This window comes from Patella vulgata, chromosome 3 (genome assembly GCF_932274485.2).
Source record: "Patella vulgata chromosome 3, xgPatVulg1.2, whole genome shotgun sequence".
Taxonomy (NCBI): domain Eukaryota; kingdom Metazoa; phylum Mollusca; class Gastropoda; family Patellidae; genus Patella; species Patella vulgata.
Genome location: NC_065881.2, coordinates 50,103,133 through 50,127,386, shown reverse-complemented (window position 1 = coordinate 50,127,386; position 24,254 = coordinate 50,103,133). Strand labels below are relative to the sequence as shown.

At 33.5% G+C, this 24,254-nt stretch overlaps 1 protein-coding gene across 12 annotated transcripts in view; it reads right to left on the bottom strand.

The window, feature by feature from the left end:
- Positions 1-1,502: 1,502 nt before the first annotated feature.
- The window catches only part of LOC126815376 (inositol hexakisphosphate and diphosphoinositol-pentakisphosphate kinase 2), a 55,916-nt gene continuing 33,164 nt past the window's right edge, over positions 1,503-24,254 (bottom strand). For 5 of the 12 annotated variants that reach the window (XM_056099771.1, XM_056099774.1, XM_056099778.1 and 2 more), the window contains 12 exons: positions 23,767-23,989; positions 23,329-23,454; positions 22,833-23,039; positions 21,881-21,952; positions 20,827-20,938; positions 20,565-20,630; positions 20,300-20,326; positions 18,998-19,108; positions 17,139-17,159; positions 12,262-12,366; positions 11,845-12,036; positions 1,503-4,091 (listed from right to left, as the gene is read on the bottom strand). In XM_056099771.1, the coding sequence (XP_055955746.1) occupies positions 3,535-4,091; positions 11,845-12,036; positions 12,262-12,366; positions 17,139-17,159; positions 18,998-19,108; positions 20,300-20,326; positions 20,565-20,630; positions 20,827-20,938; positions 21,881-21,952; positions 22,833-23,039; positions 23,329-23,454; positions 23,767-23,989 (1,819 nt within the window). In that variant the 3' untranslated portion in view covers positions 1,503-3,534. The remainder of the gene's footprint in view (positions 4,092-11,844; positions 12,037-12,261; positions 12,367-17,138; positions 17,160-18,997; positions 19,109-20,299; positions 20,327-20,564; positions 20,631-20,826; positions 20,939-21,880; positions 21,953-22,832; positions 23,040-23,328; positions 23,455-23,766; positions 23,990-24,254) is intronic. The other 7 variants (XM_056099772.1, XM_056099775.1, XM_056099781.1 and 4 more) reach the window with 7 other exon arrangements.

Below are 24,254 nucleotides of genomic sequence, written 5' to 3'. Positions count from 1 at the left end.
GTGGTAAGCTGGACGTATGTGAAAGGGTTGATCGATAAATTTTCAAGGAAGCAATTGTTGTTTTTGTTTGTGAAATAGAGGACTCGACTCACTCTAGCCGATGAGGCTACTTTCCCCCCGAGAACACCGAGAACCTCAGGCAACCAATTTGTTTCATGTACTATTATCGTAATAAAACATTACTATGTAAACCACTTCCTGGTGGCTGAAGACTTACACAGAATGCGTATTCGGAAAAAAAATGTCCCCGAGAAAATGTTTTTTCCGACAACCGATATTCGAGATGTCTTCTGTTGTACAAATCATGCTGCACTGTGTAAGAACTTGAATCCTTTGATCTGAAGATTGTAGATGGAAAAGTATCATTTTCACTATTTCAAAGTAAACCTGCATTTTCGTATATCATCCCGTAATTTGTGATTAATGACAATGACTGTGGAAATAATATGGGTTGAGGAACGGAAGATCTATGTTCGTCACGTAACTGGACAATTCCACCCCCGTCCCACCCTGACGATGATCCTTCCCGGAGCGGCGCGCTCTCGAAAAAAAAATCTCGGGCACAGTTTACTCTTCTAAGTTTTCCGGTAGCTATTTAGTAATGCCGAGTTTGGTCCACGTGTGTGGTTTTGGACCAGGTGAGCGCTGATGAAATAAGTTCATTAACATACAAGCGAGCGATCGCCTAACGGTCAAAGAAAAATTTCTTTTCAGATTTTTTATTAACAATTTCTTCTCCCAAATTTCTCTCAAAAAAAAAAATCAAATTTTTTCCAAGTATTTTTCTCTGTAAAATTATTTTCTACGGAATGTTTTTTTGTAAAACCAATTTTTCGGAAAAATTCGATTTTTTTTTTGTTTTGTGACAGAAAATTTTTTTGGTCCAAAAAATTTTGGAGAAAAAAAAATCTTTTGGGGGGCGGCTATTTGTAAAACGAACATCGTAATGACCTTGACCTTCCTTCATCGGCGCTCACTTGGTCCAAAACCGCACACAGAGGACCAGGCTCCGGGTTACCTAATTAGGGTGTTCTGGTATTTAGGATGTTTTCCGGTATTTAGTCTTTTTCCGGTGTTTTCCGGTATTCAGTATAAAATGGTGTTTTCCGGTTGTTTTCCGGTGTTTTCCGGTATATAGTATTGCCGGAATCAAGCCGTTTATTAATCCCATTGTTCTTATATCATGGTTTGAATGTATGCTTGTATACCCCCATTTTTTTTCAAGTATGTTAAGGACGTTTCCCTCATAATATTCCACATCCATGATTAAAATGGCACCCCCTTTATCGCTTTCTTTAATAACGAATTGCATCGTTAGATTTTAAAGAATTTATAGCACACTGTTCCTCCTTCGACACATTTGATTTTGCGTTGCGGTTTATAGGGAGTGGCAACTTGGTTAAATAGTCGATGAAATTGTCCAGCGTCACGTTGAAGTGACTTTCATTTCATTTTCACAATATCCTCTGCCACAGTGTCTTCTCTATCACCGAAAAATTCCAGTCTTTTATTTGTTTATTTCAACAACTATTAAAGGCGTTTATATATAATCAACAATCAATAACAATTATATCTCATTCAAAACAATTAATAATATAGCATTCATTTCATTATATATTCATACATCCTTTTGTGTAATTCATAAGCTTTTTCAAAATAGTGATATGTATTTGGGAAAATATAATCGAATGTCCCAATATTTTATTTAATAAATGACTATTTCTTTAATCAAATTTAACCTTCAACTGAGAAATCTTTTGAGATTCATCGAAGCTATTCTATTTCTTGGACAAAGATATGATAACTCTAAGAGCTGTATGAACTCTTTACAAACATTTTGTCAAATAGACATTCAATAAGCAAAAAATTGTGAGCATTCCAGTTAATTAACACATACTGGATGAGCATAAGTTATTCTCTAACTATAAAATGCATAAACAAGGATATCAGCACAATAAAACAATATTTCCTTACAATATTTTGTTCACATAAAAAAAAAATAATATATTCTTCTATACATTAATATTTCCATTATTTTAAAACTCTCTCACAAATATTCCATCCACTCACATATACTAATCTTACATTCAAAATCAATCAATTAGTAATTCCATTAAGACCTTTAGGGGCAGACATTTGTATTATGTAAAAATAATGTAGCAATAAAAATCTGTATCCGTAAAATTACCTCCCAAAGTTGATCAGGCCCATCTTTGAAAATACAATTTATTTTATTTCAATTCTGCAAACAAATGGGTAAATTTCTTATTCAGTTTGGCATGGAAATAGAATGGAAGAAGAAATTGTTACATTTTTATCAAGTTAATATGTAATGACAACAAATAATAATTACTTTTTTTGGTCACTTGGGTGATTTTGTATAAAAATGTATATTAATGCTTAAATGAATATAAAACATAAACATAATTTTGTCAGGCCACATAGTACACCTACATGCAGCAAAATAAGTTTATAAAAACTCCAAAATGAGAGAGAATAATCAACCAGTCATTATTATCTGTATTCTTTAAAGATGCATTATGTAAGATTTAGATAAAGAGCTGGCCATTCCTGCTTAAATTGTTTAAAAAAGATAATGAAAAATAAAAATATTGAAAATGTCAGACAGAGCTGACCATTCTTGCTATAATAGTTTTAAAAAAGATAATAAAAAATAAGTATATTGAAAATGTCCGACAAATTACTTTGTTCTGAGAAAAGTTATGAATGTTTTTAGGTTTTAACAAGAAATGGCCTAAATAGTCTTTATTGTCAAATACTATTGCCCGTGTAATATATAAAGTCTCAATTTTCAGTCATACAATCAGCAGTCTCCATGACTAGCGTCCAAATTAACGTTTAACGAAGATATGGCAGACATTATCTAATTCACTTAATACTTAGCCATTCGAAATGAATGAAATGGGGTTTAAAGTCCTGCTGTTCTGCTCCTATACTGGGCTAATGAAGACAGGCATACGCCATACAGTGTGCTATGCGGGAAATTTTGCCCGGGCAGCGGCACTATCGCCTACTCTTATATCGAATTCCAACTGCCAGGGGATCTTTTACGTGCATTCCAATATATACACGGGACCCCAGTTTTTCGTCTCATCCGAAGGACTAGACAGCTGTCCTTGCAAGGCCCTCCATCCTGCATCACTGACAAGGGGAAATCACGCCGGAAAATCTGGATGAACTTTCTCGGCTAATGCCGGGATCGAACACCCGACCTCCAATCTAGCGAGCCAGCGTCTTACCCACTTAGCCATCCAATGATTTAGAGTGTTGATATGGGCTTGCCATAGGAATAAATGTCTCAATAATAATTTATATAACATTTGAAGCCAGAAAAAAAACACTACAATATGCAGTTTTCTGAAGCTTTTAAATAATGCATCTTTAACTACTTTCATTGATTAATTGGTGAAATATATGTTACACAGATACCCAATATTTTATAGACAAAATTAAACATAACTCTTCTAGTTTATAGGCCTATTATAGAAAATCACCGTTGATTAATTAAGACATTTAATTTGTTTGAAAATCTTTACTTTCTTTGTCCATTTGGGTAATGTCTTCACAAAGCAATAAAGTTGCATCTGTGTAATCTACTATTGGTGGAATTCCTGACAGGGATCGAGCATCTAAGTCTGTTGCTGAGGAGTCAATTATAGTAACCGAATCTGGGGTGTCGCTATCTGCTTGAGAATCACTCCTATGAATACCAGTATATATATCTTCAGAAGTTGTTTTTGGACCTCCTGCAGAGACTATATGTGTATTATAGAGCGAGTCATCAACATGTTTTACTGTAAATCTATCATTGTTGTCTGGTGATGAGACAGAACTAGAATTAACAGATTGGAGAAGTGAGAAATCAAATGGATCAATGTTTGAGTCCGATACATATTGATCCTGTCTATTTTGAGATGAACTAGAAGAGTCTGTATCTCCATCAGATCGTGATCCCTGTGATTCAACCATAAACATTTTCAGTTTTTGAATAATATCAACGGGTGTGGAAGCTGATGTTGGTGATGAAGGACCAGCACTGGAACTACATGATGATGGTAAACTGTGAATTACTGAAATTATAAAATAATAATAAGTATTTAATATTACAAACAGTAACTTGATTTTAAAAAACAATAACTTGATCAGTAAAAGACTAAAAGTGTGTAATTGTATAAAATAATAACTTGATGATGATCCGTATAATATTACATAAAATAATAACTCAATGATTATATTGCATAAAATAATAACTTGATGATTATATTGCATAAAATAATAACTTGATGATTATATTTCATAAACTAATAACTCTATGATTACCGGTATAATATTGCATAAACTAATAACTTGATGATTATATTGCATAAAATAATAACTCAATGATTACCGGTATAATATTGCATAAAATAATAACTTGATAATTACCGTCATAATATTGCATAGTATATAATAATATACAATAATAACTCGATGATTACAATATTGAATATAATAATAATTTGATTAGTATAAAACTGCATAAAATAAAAACTTGATTATAAGTGACCTGTGGTCAACATGTATAATTGGATTTCACAGAGGTATTTCACTGACGATTTATCTAGCAGACTATAAATCTGTTCAGATGAACAATGCCAGCAATGCATTAGAAATTCTTACTAGAAGTTAACAAATTTTTGTGAGTTGGAATGTAAATCAGGCATGGAATCGCCATGCATTCTGGTGAAATAAAACATTATTAGTGTTGTTATCCAACATAAACCGGTAACTAATTCTATATATTTTGCGAATGAAAAATTTTGAATTTCGATAAGGTATTCCATTGTGTATGATCATCAGAACAATTTGTAGAACATTCATGGGCACAAATGATGTCAAGTGTACGCCTAAATAGAGTATGGTCACAAAAGTTTGCAAAAATCTTCAAACCCAAAAAGATTCATAAAATCAGTAAACTGATTTTGAGGAGTTCAATTGGCATATATCTTTGTTTAAGCCCTACCACATATCCTTGATGTCATCTAAGTTGAAATAAAACAGGATTAATCATCATGCTTGGTTCCCACTGTCGTGCGATGCGCTACGATAGGATTGTGCTTATTGAGTCAACGATCTGGTACATCCAGATACGTTTCGATACGATCAAGACGATTGCTACTACTGACCTCAATATATGATGCGGCCTGATAGGATCACCCAAGAATTACCCCACGTTTCAATCTTAGCGTGAAGAATCATGATAGTGGGAACCTAGCATAAGACATGGGTTGTAGAAGGAGTTAGGAATAATTTTAGAAGTGCTTGTAAAAGCAACCTTAATACATTGCCAGTGTTGGAAATTCAGTTACTCATAAATATAATGTGCCAACAGCAACCTAAACAGTACACAGTTTTGTCTCATAAATAAAGACTGGATTAATCAAAAAGTAACTGATTACAGGTGTATTAAATGTAATGTGTATATATATTCATTACAAAACCCACCATTTCACACTTAGGTCCTAAAATAAAGCAAAAAAAAAACCAGCGGCTGCCAGGCAGGATACGCCCACATTTTCGAGAGATGGATAGAGAACAAACTAAAAAGAAAGTGATTTTTCGTACAATCAGGGGCCATAATTCAGGAAGTTATGATCCGATATGCGCGAATATCGAAAGGAACCGAGATCTTTGGGTTATAAACTTACATATCAAGTTTCAACAAAATCGGATAAAAAATTGTGACCTCTTTAGGGTCTTTTACGCTATTTGAGAACGAAGGGCATTTTGTCTGTCAGTTTTGGGCCGATTTTCACGAAATTCGAATTCAGTCGTCCTTAGGATGTAACAGTGATATAATAATAAGTTTTTTTAAATCGGATAAAAATTATGACCTCTATAGGGTCCACAAGCTAAAAACGTGATTTTACATACAATCAGGGGCCATAATTCAGGAAGTTACGGTCCGATAAGCACGAATATCGAGAGGAACCGAGATCTTTGGGTTATAAACTTACATTTTACGTTTCAACAAAATCGGATAAAAATTGTGACCTCTATAGGGTCCACAACCTTGATATACCATATTTTTACCCTATTTGAGAACGAACGGCGGCCATTTTGTCTGTCAGTTTTGGGCCGATTTTCACGAAATTCGAACTCAGCCGTCCTTAGGGTTTAACGGTGATATAATAATACGGTTTTTTTTTAAATTGGATTAAAATTATGACCTCTATAGGGTCCACAAGCTAAAAACTTGATTTTTCGTACAATCAGGGGCCATAATTCAGGAAGTTACGTTCCGATATGCGCGAATATCGAAGGAACCGAGATCTTTGGGTTATAATCATACATTTCAAGTTTAAACTAAATCGGATAAAAACTGTGACCTCTACAGTGTTCACAAGCTAAAAACGTGATTTTTCGTACAATCAGGGGCCATAATCCATGATGTTACAGTCCGATACATGCCAATATTGAAAGGAACCGAGATCTTAGGGTGATAAACCTATATTTCAAGTTTCATTGAAATCAGATAAAAATTGTGACCTGTAGACTGTTCACAAACAATTGTGGACGGACGGACGTCCAGACGGACGGACAGGGGCGATGACAATATACGTCCACATGAAAATGTGGGTGTATAAAAACCCTTACATCAAGGACTGTGGTCTTTCCTGTAAAATCCTCATATATAATGGTTTGAAGAAAAACAACTGCAATATTATTTAATATGTTTGAAATGAATTGTCTCAGATGTATTTCAGTAAGATAAACCAGATAATTATTATACAGGTCACAATTCTATGGAATACAATTACTGCTTTTTACTGAGCGACGTTTCGACTAGGCTTCTCTAGTCATTATCAAGCTATGATAAAAAATGAAAATATGACAGGACAATATATACATGTACACCACAATGCTAAGTTAATGATGACAAACCAGGGATGTAACTTAATTACGTGTACCTAATGGTAATCTGATTTAATTGTACGCTAATAAGTAATAATACCAATTAACCTAAAAAATTGACTAATTGATTAATGGATAAGTTGTTGTGGAGTATACACAATGATAGTGGGTTTTTAATAATACAACCGTTGCAAGAAAATGAAAATTGATGAAATGTTATCAACGACCCCTTTCACTGAAATAAATACAAATGGTAAAAGGATAGATTGTTGTGGAGTATTTACAACGATTTGATGAGGTTTTGATAATGACAACATCCCACAAAGATGAGATTTGATTTGTGTTATGACCAAAATAATTGATATGTGGATGTTGATGCGAGTGATTACACTGATATACGAAAAACCCTTAGAACAATGACTGCACAAATGATCAATAGTCCCCTGAAGGCTGACAATTTAAAATATTGAGTGGTACTTCACTGGATGTTATGGTGATGTAGAAAAGCAGGGTTAGAAATATTGAGTGCATTAAATTACAATAACCGCAGGCCTGAAAAGCAGAAATGCCTGAAAAGCAAAAATAGTTGGGAATTATTAGTTGTCATTTTTGCATATTATGATGGTTATTACAAACTTAAAGTTGTTTCTGGAATATTGATAAGTATTAAATATGATAAAAAAGAAAAAAGTAGAATTATGCTTAGCCTTGATTATGTGATAAGAATATCATACGCCCTGGGAAGGAACAATCCTTGATCTCTGTTCATCGTTGGTTTGTGTCGTCGTATATGAATGGCTTCATGTAATCGGCGCGCTCTCTTGTTGCTTATATTCTTGCTTTTCAGGCCTGCGGTTATTGTAATTTAATGCACTCAATATTTCTAACCCTGCTTTTCTACATCACCATAACATCCAGTGAAGTACCACTCAATATTTTAAATTGTCAGCCTTCAGGGGACTATTGATCATTTGTGCAGTCATTGTTCTAAGGGTTTTTCGTATATCAGTGTAATCACTCGCATCAACATCCACATATCAATTATTTTGGTCATAACACAAATCAAATCTCATCTTTGTGGGATGTTGTCATTATCAAAACCTCATCAAATCGTTGTAAATACTCCACAACAATCTATCCTTTTACCATTTGTATTTATTTCAGTGAAAGGGGTCGTTGATAACATTTCATCAATTTTCATTTTCTTGCAACGGTTGTATTATTAAAACCCACTAATCATTGTGTATACTCCACAACAACTTATCCATTAATCAATTAGTCAATTTTTTAGGTTAATTGGTATTATTACTTATTAGCGTACAATTAAATCAGATTACCATTAGGTACACGTAATTAAGTTACATCCCTGGTTTGTCATCATTAACTTAGCATTGTGGTGTACATGTATATATTGTCCTGTCATATTTTCATTTTTTATCATAGCTTGATAATGACTAGAGAAGCCTAGTCGAAACGTCGCTCAGTAAAAAGCAGTAATTGTATTCCATAGAATTGTGACCTGTATACTCTAGTTCAATTACTAAATGCCATTGAAACAGTTTATCAGACATCAGTATGGAGATGTGGCAGTCAAACTCATTGATCAGATACGAAGAACAGAAGGAAAATATGTACATGTATGTAATAATCTTACTTTCTTGATGCGATGCAGGGATGCCGATATAGTACCCAAGGGCCTAATTATCAAATCACCAATCACCTCACCTGCTGCATCGAAAATACTCGCCAAAGCAAGCAAATGCTTGGTTCGCGAGAGGATCCAGCACAATAGAAATGAGAAGCACCGCTTATTCACTCTTTCTGAACAACAGCGTATTCAGCTCCAATCCAGACTGTCTCCTAAAGATTACGACACAGTGAGAGAAAAACAAATCAGTTCGAATGCCCTGTTGGATGGAACTGTCAGAAAGCGGCAGGTGGATAAATTCAACAACCTCAGATCTTCATTACCACAGCGTCCAGTTTCAAATAGTACCAGACAATCAAGAGAAGAATACTTAACGAAAACAGTAGTCAACCTTAGTGATCGAGACTTAACCGATGACGAAATTACCATTATATCAAGGGGATTAAAGTTTGCACCGACCACAAAGTCCCTGAACCATGACACCTATATTGTCAACATTGAGAAAGGATTACGTCAACTCGCTCCAGGTGGTAAAGTCGATTACCTAAGGCACCAAATAACTGAAATACTAGCAAAGGCATCTACCAAGCAGCAGACGACCAATGTGTCCCGCCAAGAAAGGAAAGCCCTCAATGACCTAAAAGACGACAGATCTATCACAATTGTTTCCGCCGACAAGGGAAAAGCAACAGTCATCATGAATACTCACGAGTACCTCACAACGGTAAACGGTTTACTCCAAGATCCAGCAACATATAGAAGAATCCGCAAAGACCCAACAAACGCGCACAAGGACAGCCATGAAAACTTGCTTAAAAAACTAAAAGAAGACAAACAGATCTCTGAAGCTCTCTATTACAAGCTCAGACCAAACCACCCTCGACCACCTTATGCCAGGGCTACCATAAAAATCCACAAAAACCCCATGAAAGCCTGTCTGCTGGTGTGTTCTCGAGATTCAGTCTTCTACAACACAGCCCAATATTTATCAAAACTACTTTCCTCACTTGGCACAACTGCATCGTCCTTCATCAAAGATTCAGGTGAATTCTGTGAGAAACTGCAGAATATTCAAAACCCCGGGAGGATGGTCTCATATGATGTTGTAGATTTGTTTACAAATGTACCAAGGGAAGAGGCCCTGAAGATTCTACGCAAGCGCATAGAAAGTTTAGAAAACCCACTAGAGACTTCCCTATCAACAGACAACATCATACTCTTGTTGAAACAATGCATCAATTCAACATATTTCTCCTGGGGTGACGATTTTTACGAACAGACCAATGGATTACCCATGGGAAGCCCCCTCTCCCCTTTAATTTCAGAAATATTTTTAACTGATTTAGAAGAGAAGGCGCTTCAAACATCCACCGTAACCCCAACATGCTTCTTTAGGCAAGTGGATGATACCTTTGTTATTATCAATCAACAAGATGATCCAGAAACACTGTTACAACACCTCAACAGGCAACACCCACGTATAAAATTCACAATGGAAACCGAAAATGATAACCAACTACCTTTCCTCGATGTTTGTGTATCTAAAACCAACAACTCGATCCGCACCAGTGTCTATAGGAAACCAACTCACACCGACCAATACATTCACTTCAAATCGAATCACCCGAATAGCGTCAAATCGGCCACAATTTCAACTCTGGTGAACCGTGCGAAAAAGATATGTGATCCTGAGAGCCTCTCCAAGGAAATTGATCATCTCAAACATGTCTTCACAAATTTCAACGGCTATCCAGGGAAGTTTGTGACAAACGCCATCAACAAGACCCTGTCGGCGAGTGCAGCTAAACCAAAAACCCTGACTGCCCCAGTCAGAATCTTCCTTCCTTTCAACGGCAAAGTCTCCTACCAAATCAAACGGCTACTAATGCAACAACCAGAAATAGATGTAACTTTCACAAAAAGCTACAGCACTAAAGATATATTAAGAGCCAATGGTAAACAAAATCCTACACAACCACCACAACCAAAGGGATGTGTTTATCAAATAGTATGCAATTGTGGGATTGCATACATCGGGGAGACAAAGCGACCATTAAATAAAAGGATAGATGACCACAAGTCGAAAGCAGCAACCAACAACTCAGCTGTAGCTGAACATTTGAACTCCAACCCTCGCCACAGAGTCCAATGGTCCAACGTAAAACCACTATGCAAGAATATAAGCAACAAGAGAGCGCGCCGATTACATGAAGCCATTCATATACGACGACACAAACCAACGATGAACAGAGATCAAGGATTGTTCCTTCCCAGGGCGTATGATATTCTTATCACATAATCAAGGCTAAGCATAATTCTACTTTTTTCTTTTTTATCATATTTAATACTTATCAATATTCCAGAAACAACTTTAAGTTTGTAATAACCATCATAATATGCAAAAATGACAACTAATAATTCCCAACTATTTTTGCTTTTCAGGCATTTCTGCTTTTCAGGCCTGCGGTTATTGTAATTTAATGCACTCAATATTTCTAACCCTGCTTTTCTACATCACCATAACATCCAGTGAAGTACCACTCAATATTTTAAATTGTCAGCCTTCAGGGGACTATTGATCATTTGTGCAGTCATTGTTCTAAGGGTTTTTCGTATATCAGTGTAATCACTCGCATCAACATCCACATATCAATTATTTTGGTCATAACACAAATCAAATCTCATCTTTGTGGGATGTTGTCATTATCAAAACCTCATCAAATCGTTGTAAATACTCCACAACAATCTATCCTTTTACCATTTGTATTTATTTCAGTGAAAGGGGTCGTTGATAACATTTCATCAATTTTCATTTTCTTGCAACGGTTGTATTATTAAAACCCACTAATCATTGTGTATACTCCACAACAACTTATCCATTAATCAATTAGTCAATTTTTTAGGTTAATTGGTATTATTACTTATTAGCGTACAATTAAATCAGATTACCATTAGGTACACGTAATTAAGTTACATCCCTGGTTTGTCATCATTAACTTAGCATTGTGGTGTACATGTATATATTGTCCTGTCATATTTTCATTTTTTATCATAGCTTGATAATGACTAGAGAAGCCTAGTCGAAACGTCGCTCAGTAAAAAGCAGTAATTGTATTCCATAGAATTGTGACCTGTATACTCTAGTTCAATTACTAAATGCCATTGAAACAGTTTATCAGATAATTATTATTGCATTACTTCATCTTGTGTCTCCTGTAAAATGTACATTACAGGCCATAATGAGGATATACAATCCACAATATTTAGCTTTAATAACTTACTTTTATTAGGAACTGTAAGTGGAAGACTTTTACCAGCCGGGAAATCATGATTATATGGTGGAGATGCTAAAGGTGTTAGAAATCTGTTGGTCGTTGTACGATGGAGAAAATCATCCACAGCTCGAAATGTTAAAGAATTGTGTAATGTCTCTAGCGGTTTTATGGACGGCACCATATTAAAACCCTCAAAAGCTGAAATTAAAGTGCGTCTTATTTTCTTTGCATTAAATAAATTTACATTTTCATGACTACTTGATTAAATCCAAATTGTTCAAATTATTAAAAATAAAGCATGTAGGCTATGCATCTGGGATATTAATTGCCTTTCCAATTTGAACAATACAAGACCTGGAAATTATACATTGCAATTACTTTTCCAAGTGGTACAGAAAATAGTAAATTATAAATTGTAATTACCTTTCAGGGCATTTGTATTAAGGTAAAATAAACTCGAACAGGAATGCCGATGTCTGTCTGAATTTAAAGGTAAATGTACAGTCTGATAATGACGATGAACATATGCTGAAAAAAGTATGACAACTTTAAATAACATTAAAATCACAATGTGCTTCATACATCCTCTATTTGATATCTGTAGCAGCTACAATTCTTACAACTGGACATTTCTTTTGTTAGACTTCTGGTTTACAAGATTTGTGTAACTAATAAATGTAACAGTCACCATTTTTGTATTATCTTTTTCATTCAATTAACTATTCCTATCTTTTTGAAAAACTTAAACCTTAAATATTCACCCCATCCACACAACCTCACACAAAATGAAGGAAAAACAAAAGAAATGATATAACCTCAAAACAAATAACATGCCAACAAAAACTAAAACATTATATGATTGGTTGCCAGGCACTGAAACATACACCCACAACAGCTAAGTCATCTGAGCAGGTTATAAAGGTTGACACATTGTGAATCCTAAGATAAATAAAAAGTAAAATCTTTATACTGTACATATACTATATATCATACACACGTTGACCAGATTCTATGGCATAATCAACGGCAAAAAATCTCTAATTGATCAAATAAAGAATGAACAGAAATTAAAAGTAGATCAAATGTCTTTCGATGTTAAAGCATTCATAAAATTGTACCGAGTGAGCAAGGACCATACAATCTATATGAATGTCAAGCGGACTGGATATTTGTTTTACTAGAGCATTCACAAGTTTCTACAAAGTCAGCAAGGGTAATAACTCTAGAAGTAAATAACATAAATTGTTGAAACTCGACAGGCTTCTTCATTTTACTAATTTGATCAACTTTAATAAATTTCAAGCACATCATACGATAACATTTTTTGCTATATATCGTTGATAGAAATAATGAAAAGAAATTGTTGAAATTCAATTAGATTTTACAAAGTGATCAAGGACAAGAACTCAGAAATTTTTCGTCTCAATAATGTAAACACCAAACATAAATTTGAAATATATCGGATGATAAATAATGTAGTCTGTAGATTGTTCAAAAGAAATCGTGGAAGAGCGATGGACAGATGGCAATATATGACCACAGTTTATTATGGCTGTAGGAAGGCCATGCACAGCTGATCTAATCTGAAAGCTGTAACATAGTAAAATTTCTGACACTTCTCAGCCTAAGCTTATATTCTAACAATATTATATAAATATGGTGCATGTATATTTTGATTATATAATATACTGGTGCATGTATATTTTGACACTATAATAGTACACTGTGACATTGATTATTGCATATATTCAATTACATATATCATTAGTATGTTATAATAATAATTAGCCTAATTAAAGCACCTTGAGCCCACCTTAAAATTATATGCACAGATAATAGTTTGATAACATTCTATGTAGACCTATCTCTAGCAATATAGTGTTGATTGGTACTAATCTACAGTGGGGCATTAATATAAGCAAGCTGCAAGTTTCAGCATCATCCTATTGATAGATATATTTCTGGAGGTATGTTAAAGAGCACTACTATTTACTAGAAGAGAAGAATGTTCATTGAAAACCAAATGTAAAACAATGAACAGGAACAGATAAAACAGAAGGAAATATGTACAACTTCACACACTTTTAGAATGAGGTATAAAAAATGTATTTTCAATGGATAAGTTAAAGTCTCTGTGCGTCATTTGCATTTTTCTGAAAATTTGCATGTCTTAAAATACAATATTGGGGAGAACGCTAGGTTTACGGCTTGGTCTAGGGTTAGGGTTAGCGCTAGCCCCGTTTGCATCTCCAGACCTTGACCAAATCTGCAGCCCTAACCCTTACCCTAACCCACACTCCATATATGACGTCATATGTGCTAGACTGTCTCCAATCTAACATTCTCTCAATATTGCCGTCAGCCATTATCACATATGTGACAGAACTGGTTACACACGTTCCATATACAATCTTAACACACAGATCATTGCTACGATAGATGCTTAACAAAGATTTGAAGAAACGGAAGTGACGCAATTATATTATTAAAACTATATTTGATATGTGTTTAACCAGTTCTATCACATATGTGAAATCAAAAAAAAAAACAAAAAAAAAACAGATGACACATATTAATTAATTGCACATTTATTTTTTTCAAAAGTATTGAGTAATGAAACTGATTATCTATGCTTAGATTATCTATGCTTAGTCTAAGCATAAAATGTTAACTATCAAACTCAGGTTTTGAAGTACATGGTAGTCTAAGTTTCACCACTCCCCATCAGTTATAATCAAAGTTATCTTGATATAATGAATCTATACTCAGAGTTTCATCGCTCTCACCCAATCAGAACCAAACTTATCGTGTTCCAAAGCATCAACCAATCAAATTGCTTATCTCTGCTTACCCTAAGCGGAAAATGTTCACATTTGAACTCCATCAAGGCATTCACCCAATCATCACCAACACCAAGTTTGAACATTCTACCTCAATTTGAATGAGAGTTATTGTGTTCCAAAGTCTAGACCAATCAAATTGTTTATTGCTCTGCTTACCCTGAGCACACAATGCTCATTATCGAACTTAGTCAAGGTATTGACGTAATGAAACTATACACCAAATTTCATCACTCTTAACTTAATTAGAACTAAAGTTATCGTGTCCCTAAGCATTAACCAATCAAATTGAGTATCTCTGCTTACCATAACTAGAAAATGCTCATCTTCGTACTCCATCAAGGTAATGACCTAATAAACACCTACACCAAGTTTGAACATTCTAGCTCGATTAGAAAGAAAGTAAGTGTGTCCCAAAAAGTTGATGGACAGACAGAAGGACAGACAGACGGACGGGCGGACACACAAACAGATCAACGAACCCATTTTAATAGTCCCCTGCTTTCTTCGAAAGGTGGGGGACGAAAATCAAGAGTAGATTCCAGCATGGATTCAATTTGAGTTACCAGCGGTTGTCAGGCAAGATACGCCCACATTTTGCAAGAGGTGGATAGAGAACAAGCTAAAACTAAAAGCAATTTTTCATACAATCAGGGGCCATAATTCAGGAAGTTATGGTCTGAAATGCGTGAAAATATCAAAAGGGACTGAGATATTTGGGATATAAGGACTCATTATTCAGACAAAAATCAAAAACGTCCATTTTCACTTTTGACGGTGTATCTCTTTGCGAGTGAAATGGGGCCGTCAGATAAGCCGCCCATATGAACTGTTTATGTTCATGTGTAGGCAATTGGCCTGTTATTAACATACACTGGTTACCTCTAATAAAAACAACAGTGCATTTCCGCAGTTTTGTATTGTTTCTGAATATCCACTACTTTTTTTGAAGAGTATATTTAAACGTTTTTTAAAATTGAATACAAACTATGACTTCTAGCAGGTCCACAAGCTAAAAAAGCGATTTTTCGATAATCAGAGGTCATAATCCAGAAAGTTATGTTCGGATATGCACGATTATAGAAATTATCCAAGCTCTTTGTGATATAAATTTAAAGTTTCATCAAAATCAGATCAGAATTGTGGCCTCTTGAGGGTCCACAACCTTGATATACCATATATTTACACTATTTGCATACAAGGGTGTAATGGTGATATTCAAACATTTTTTTAAATTGGATAAAAATTGTGACCTCTAGAGGGTCCACAAGCTAAAAACATGATTTTTCGTACAATCAAGGGCCATATTTAGGAAGTTACAATGCAATATGAACGAATATCAAAAGGAACCAAGATCTTTGGGTTATAAACATGTATTTCAAGTTTCATCAAAATCGGATCCAAATTGTCACCTATTTTTACACTAATTGTGTACAAATGGTGGCCATTTTGTCCAGCAGTTTTGGTCCAATTTTCACGAAAATCAATATGTTGTAGCGGTGATATATTCCAATGGTTTTTTTTAAAATCGGATTATAATTGTGACTTCTTGAAGGACAACAAGCTAAAAACGCAATTTTGGGTACAATCAAGGGCCATCACTCAGGAATTTACAATCCGATATGCGTGAATATCGAAACGAACCAAGATCGTTGGGTTATAAACATGCATTTTAAGATTCATCAAAATCACAAGAGTGTCCACAAGCTAAAAACGTGATTTTTTTTCGTACAATCAGGGACCATAATCCATGAAGTTATGGTCCGATACTTGCCAATATCGAAAGGAACCAGATAAACATTGTGGCCTGTAGAGTGTCCACAAAAAAACCTGGGACGGACGGACAGACAGGGACGATAGCATAATGCATCCATGCAAATGTGGGCGTATAAAAATCACCATAGATTTGTCATACAATAAAAATTCAAATTATTCAATTATATAGATAAATTCTGATCACATTTTTGGTCAGTTTGACTAAAGTTAATGTTGGCCATCCTGATCATATCCAGTTTTTATCATCTGTGGCGGATGCTAAATATTAAGAAATAATTGATAATTTTAGACCGATATTCCTTTTAGAGGTTAAACTTTCACAATATTGTAGTTTGCAAGGGATTAACAATTCCTTAAATGACGTTCAGAGATGTTAACTGTTTAATTCATACAATACTTTTACACACGTTTCCCCCTTGTAATTTGCTGCAATTATTACATCAGGGCATCATGCATTTTTCAAAAGCAAAAAAAAAAAAAAGGAACTCTAAACCAAGATTACTAAAAAAGAAACCCAACTATATTTATGAAGAACAAATAGTGCTTTAAAAATCAAAACACTTTAGGAGCAGAAATTCTAATACATCATTTTTAATTTTCAAATCATCTAATGTAAGAAATGGTGTGTGTAGTTTACTAATTTCAGATCTAATGAACAAATAATTTTCCAATATAAACACTTGCCCTGTAGACGAAGTCTATTTTCTGAAATATAAATTATTTTGATGTAAGTGATTTCATGACTTGTCTACAGAATTATCATACATTCAGGACAAAGAACATCATATCCTATATCAAAATGACATGTTTAAATTCGATAAATGATAAATGACAACTTATTTTAAAAAAATATAAAAACATAATGCTACGTTTTGGAAGACAGGCCACCATAAGCCTAAGGAATCGCTTCAACCTACATGTACATATTTACCGTTCAAGGGCCAGAATTGTATCTTTATGTTATAAAATCGTATCATATAAATTAAAGGATCAAATATAGTACATAAGTTGGCTACCATGTGAGATTGATTACACACCCACCAGCAGCAAAGCCCAGGGTGGCAACTTCAAAAGATATTTTATTTAGAATTTTGACAGATGTCTTTATTATATCAACAATAAATAGGTATTGCAGGATGACAAAATGATAATGTAAATAGTGATGAGTTTATTTTTGTTCATGTGTGATACATGGTGATCTCTGACTGCAATCTATATACTGGTAGCCTATAATTAATGTTCCATTCCTATAGTTACCGATACTTCTATAGTAGGGTTATCCTTATCATAAAGAACAATAAGGAATTCTGCTCTGTACAACAGGGTTAAAAATAATTTGGAATGGACCGACCGAAGATGGTCAAAGGTGATAACTACTCCACAATAAAACTACTTGAAACTTGAATTGAAAAAAAATAATCAAATTAAATACCAAAAAATATTAAACCCCATCAATTTGAACAAAATTAACTAGAGTGGTTTAAAAATATGATTTTAGGACATTTCAAATATCTGTTAATTAAAAGCAGTAGTACCACATTTTAATACTGCGTGCAATCTATATGTGATGGAATTGGTAAATAGTTATTATCAGATGCAAAGTGACATTCAATAAGCTGAATAATATAGGGTCAATATTGGATCAAATCATTCACATTATAATTTTGTTATACCAAAATAATCTGCAGTAGGCCTACTATTCAAAAATATTGGTTTACACATTCCATTAACTCAGCCATTTAGTTGCTATTACATTTATGCTTTATCAGTCTACTACCAGTAAAAGGTGACTTAAGGTTTAAAATCAGACTTAGATAAGTATCTGGCCAAAAGAATGGCTACTTTGTTCTTTATGTTTTAATTCTATTCTACAATAGGCGTGCCTATCCCCTTACACAATAAACTATATCAAGAATAGTCCTTTTCCTAGATAAGTTTTCTGTGCACACCATTCCTTGAAATAAATATAACATTAAATAATACCAAGCAAATATATATAAGAAAAATATAATGTTTAACATAAATAAACTAAAACACTAGCATAAACGAGCCCCACCATGTTATGATACGCCCATTATCAGAATTAAGAAAATACAACAAATGATCAATGACATTAGCTTTTTCATTGTGAAAGCAACAATTTGAATGTAACAAGAGTGTACTGAGTGAATTAAATTCCATAATATTCTAAATCAAAGTATTTACTTATTTTTACCTCTTAATACTTACACTTATAGAATGATTGAACAGTTGTTCATGTACCAAGTTAAAATTTAAATATAAACTAGATGAAAAAATGTGGACTCCAATCCATTAAACTATTTTCGAGTAACCAACAGACAGACAGACATGGACAACGACAGCAATATACATTCACATTAAAAGTGGACAAATAACAGAATATAAAATATTTAACATAACAATAGTTAATTATATAAACTGAATTGTAAAGCTATCTATCTAGTCTATTGTGAAATTGTTACAAAAAAGAGTGAACAAGGAAAGAATGCAATCTGCATGCTTTGAAAGATATGAATACTAACGTATGGGCTCCGATAGGGTGGCTGACAATTCACTGGAAAATGAATGCAAGTATCGCGGTTTGGTTTTATCCTTGCCATGAACAAAGGTGAGCTTTAAAGGGGTGAGACTACCTTTAAAAACAATACAACATTAAATATACAGGTACATATGTCATTGCATTTCTAATAATAACCATGAACATAAATAAATCAAAATCAAAGTTAATGTTTTAAAAAAAAAGGTTCTATAATCACTTTAATGTTTTCTAATACCCTTTTTTTAAAAAAAAAACTACACCAATTTAAAATATTATAGTTGATATCAAAAAAGGGCAAAAAAAAGTTTTTGTAGTCATTATTAAAAGCAGGAATACTTGTTCTTTGAAAGCTCACTGAATGAAATTAATAAAATAAAATTATAGGAATGCCAAGCTACAGAAATATGCCATCAGCAGTTTTGTGGATGTGGTAAAAGTCATGGAATTAATAATGCCATCTCCAAATCCCAGGTCTTATTCGCATTCAAAATGTTTAAATAAGAACAATTTACTGAAATGTTGTTGATCTGTGAATCCTATACAGAATTGTGAAGAGATTGACAGGTGACAACAATATACTCCCATATGCAATGTGGGCAGATAAAAAGGAACAGCTACTTCAAAATTTACAACACTATATTCAAGCATTATTGGAGCTAAGAAAACAAATTGTAACCATGCACACAAGCCACATGAATATAGAATTACTTCAGAATGTAACATAATTCTAAAAGAATGATAAAACAATAATCGATTTTACAGGAATGAGGAATGAACTTAACATATTAATATAATGACCAATATAACTGATTGATGCAGTGATGATAACTAATGAAATTTTTAAATCAAACTTATTACGGAATTCTCTTTAATCCTTAAAATTGAATTCTATATTTACAACCGTCATCTATGATTGACTGAAACAATTTATAAATCCGACATATTTTACAGTTCCGAAATGTGAGTCTACTGCGACTTCTTCAGGAAATTTTCAACTAGAGCTGTAGTTCATACTCTTAATAATGCAATTTTTTTACACACATTTCTTCATTTTTGTTATTTCAAAAATCAATTTTTGTTTAAGTATATCTAGTTCATTCAAAACAAGCTATTTTCAAATTAAGAGCTTTTAGTGATTATTTTAGAATTTAAATTTCAGTCTAGCCAGAATGTTCGATTTATTGATTTACAGTTACCTACATAGTTACATTAAAAGACAGAAAGAACCAGAAAATAAAACTAAATAGAAACCAGTGAACATTTAGACACTGTTTTAATAATTTACCGTTTGTATTAGACGTTGTGATTTCATCTAAAATTAAAAACATTTTCTGTCTCACCATAACATTAAGTTTGTTTCATATCTCAGAATTTCATACAATTAAAATGAACCATGAACAAGTATATTTTTAGTAACATAAATTAATATTGGATTAAATCTGATTTGATTTTCTTTTCCATTTTAATCTAAATATCAATTACTATGTTGTGTGATACTTAGAAATATCAAAAATATTTGCATTTTATTTCTCCAGTGTATATGTACTTACCCGATTTTTTGTCATCATCCAGACTTCTACTGCGTTTTTCATCAAGACTCTGTGGCTTGGAAGAATCTAAATTTAAGAAATACTGAGCCTTATAATCAAACACAAGAGTTTTCAAACAAGGAAAATAATGCATAAGGCAATTATCAAAGTGATCAAGTAAGCGGTGTTGCATGTAGACAATTGCTGGCCGGTTAGAATTTCAAAATGAATGGGTTGAAAACAAGGATCTAAATAATTAATTTCTAACAGGAAAATACTCAACCTTGGCTTGAAACTGGATCAACTGTTATTTGTACAGGTTTCACACATGGTATAGGTTCACTTTTACATGTGCCAGTAGGCTGAGGCTTACACTCTCGTGTTTTTTCTTGCTGCTAAAAATACAAATAAACAATTATACTCCTCATCAGTTTTTGTTATATATTCATTCTTTACTTTAAAAGGAAATGATCAAAATAACACTAAATGATTTTGACATGTCATATGTGTGGAGTCAATACGTTGTATGATGGTATTGTCAAATTGTTCAGGAGAGTCAATAAATGTGTTGCCATTTATGGTCAAGATATAGTACTACTAAGCCAAACCTCCATGTCTGAAATATGTAGTAAAAGTTAGTAATTTGAGGTACTGTTTTATATAGATTACAGACGGGGTAGTGTTTGTCCAGATACAGTTTTGCTACGGCGTATAGGTTATTATTACCTACTGTCTTAATTCTGACGGGTAGTCAGTAAACAAGGTTAGCTGACTAAAGAAATGTCTTAGAATGATGCATTTATATGTTTTACTCATAGATCTCATCCCTCTATTAGGTCAATGCTAGGTTCCTTATTTGATATTGTGTCCTAAAACTAAGTTTTAAAAAGTTATATTTGATATTGTGCTCTAAAACTAAGTTTTAAAAAGCCAATGAGGTAAATGGGAGCCTGGAACTTATTGTTAAAATTATGGAATTAATTCTTTCATCTGGGGTTAGCCCTCCCTGTTTCTGACTCATCCAGTTCTTGTTATTGGAATTCAGCAGCACCCATTATGTCCTGCCAAAAATGTTATGACTTTAAAGTGAAATATAAGTTGATTCACTATTAGATGCAGTTCTCAACAGAATTATCATCCATGAACATTCAAATTGTTGCTTTCACAATGAAAGAGCTAATGTCCACAAAATTTCTGATTCCAAAAAAGCAAAAAAGTGACTTTTGCAAACTATTCCAATGTTTATTTCGTTAATTCAGTTGCAACTCATAAAGCCAAACCCTGCAAAATACTGATTAGTAAATTTTTGTGAGACATTAGTATTTAATTGCACATACTTTATCATCTGTTTCTCCCCAATCCCACTCAGGAATACTGGAATCAAGTGTTTTAGAAGAACTGTTTTCAACCTTAAATAAAATTTTAAAAAGATAAAGGGATTTCCTTCTCCAAAAACTTCTTTATTGTCTATTCCTACAAACAAACTCACACTGCTTGACATAAATTCCCTGGGAGCAAAATTTAACAATATATATTAAAAAAAACATTTGCCCAGCATGACTAATTTATAGAAATTGATAAAGATAGGTTGCCAGGCATAGAAGCATACACCCACACCAGCTAAGTTTTCTAAGCAGTTGCATGCTTTTTTCTCTTGTCAGTAATGAAAACATTTACAACACACTAAAATCTGAGTACAAGTAAACTCATTAAGTAATTATTAGAAATCATTGGAATTTGTCTTCTAGTTCTGCACTATACTAATGTTTAGTATACAAACATTTAATATCAAGAGCCATAACTCTGGAAGTAATTATCAGAAATCGTTCAAATCAATAGGCCCCTACGTCTCATGACCTTAAATACTGCGTATAGATTTAATGTCAATCGGATATTAACTCTGGAGCATCTACAAGACTTTCCAAAGGGATCAAGGGGTATAACTCAGGCAGTAATTATTGGAAACCACTGAAAATAGGCCTCTTCGTCTCATGACCTTGAAAACAATTGGATAATCACTTTAACCTCTAGAGCATCCAGAAGATTTTTCAAAGTGATCAAGGACCATAACTCTGGAAGAAATTATCGGAAATTGATGAAAATCAGTAAGCTTTTTCGTCTCCTGACCTTAAACACTGTGTATAAATTTAAAGTCAATCAGATATTAACTTTAGCCTCTAGAGTGTCAACAAGCAATTCTGGACGTCGGACTGACAGATGGACGGATGGGGGCGATGACAATATACAACCACATTTCAATGTGGGCGTATAATAAAAAATACTCTTTACATTCAAATGGTCTACAGTATCCTGTTCATATAGATCACTCTCAAGTATTTCTCCAAGGTTGCATTTTATTCCTGGTGTAGTATAAGAAGTCTGTGGGTCAGATCTACTAAGGCGTGGTTTAAGTTGTTCTTTATATAAAGAACCCTCCCAGGTACAGGAACCTTGCAAACTCGTTGACTCTTTTATCACATCATCTTTATTATCTTTCTAAAATGAAAATGCATCCAATTTCATATTTAAATCCATCCCTAAAAATTGTGAAACCTATAAAGCAAATACTTTATTCCAGTAGTCCAGATAGTCTACTTGCAGATTTATTTACCAGATATTTACATTTGTTTTCAAATTGGGGTCCGAATGTTCCAAGAGGTCATTGCATAAAAACCTTTTCAATTGAAATATTCAAAATTTGGACTGAAATTAAAGATACAGTAGTGCTGTGATAAACTATTTCAAATGAATTTCTACTGAATTACAAATATTGTTTATAGCATACCTTATCTGTTTTTGGTTTAGGTCTATAACCCATCCCCCTTGGTGATGTTAAACTGGTATCACAACTAGTATAGGCTCCAGGACTAAAATGTAGTTCCATATGATACCGCTCTTCTGATGTTGGGTCCTAAACAAATATCATTCATCTATTCATTCATCTACATACTCTAATATTGACTAACGATCTTATATTAACAGTTTTCTGTTAAAGGTAATGTCAGCAAACTGATGGAAGTTTTAATTTTATGATCAATACAAGAATTTCAAATGTAGGGATTCCTCCTGGAACAAGTACAAAATGCTTTAAACAGTAGAAGTTCTTCTTTGGGTCTAATATAACATGACCACGAAAATATGACAAAATGGGACTTTTGTAATCTTTTCTTATATATTGTATTTGATACTAGAACTAGAAGATAAAACCAGTTAAATATTTTACCTTACTTGGATCTTCAAACATCATTAGAACAATCTGTGTCATATAATTTAACTCTGATGTAGCGTTAATATAATCCATAGCACGTTTCCACTGTTCATCTTTAGCCTCATCACATAGAGAACCATAGCGCAATATAGTTAATAAAGAATGGATATGACTTTCACTAGTAAAATATAAACGGGTTCTAACAAATCTCTCTGGTGTTGATACACCTTTTGAATATCTGAAACAGCAATCAATATTTCATTTGCAGTTGCATGTGACGTAGAGCTTAGGCTAAATTAAAATATGGGTTAAAAATTCTGAATCTTCATACAGTATCCAAAGTGGCCAGTGACATTTTGTAAAAGATCGCTTAACATTGCAACAACCTTTTATGCGACCATGTTCTCACCATTGTAGGTAGTAGAGAAGGTCAAATCCAACAGAATATTTCTAGATAAATATAATTTGCTTAGAATTATTAAGAAAGAGTAATCTTTGGCCAA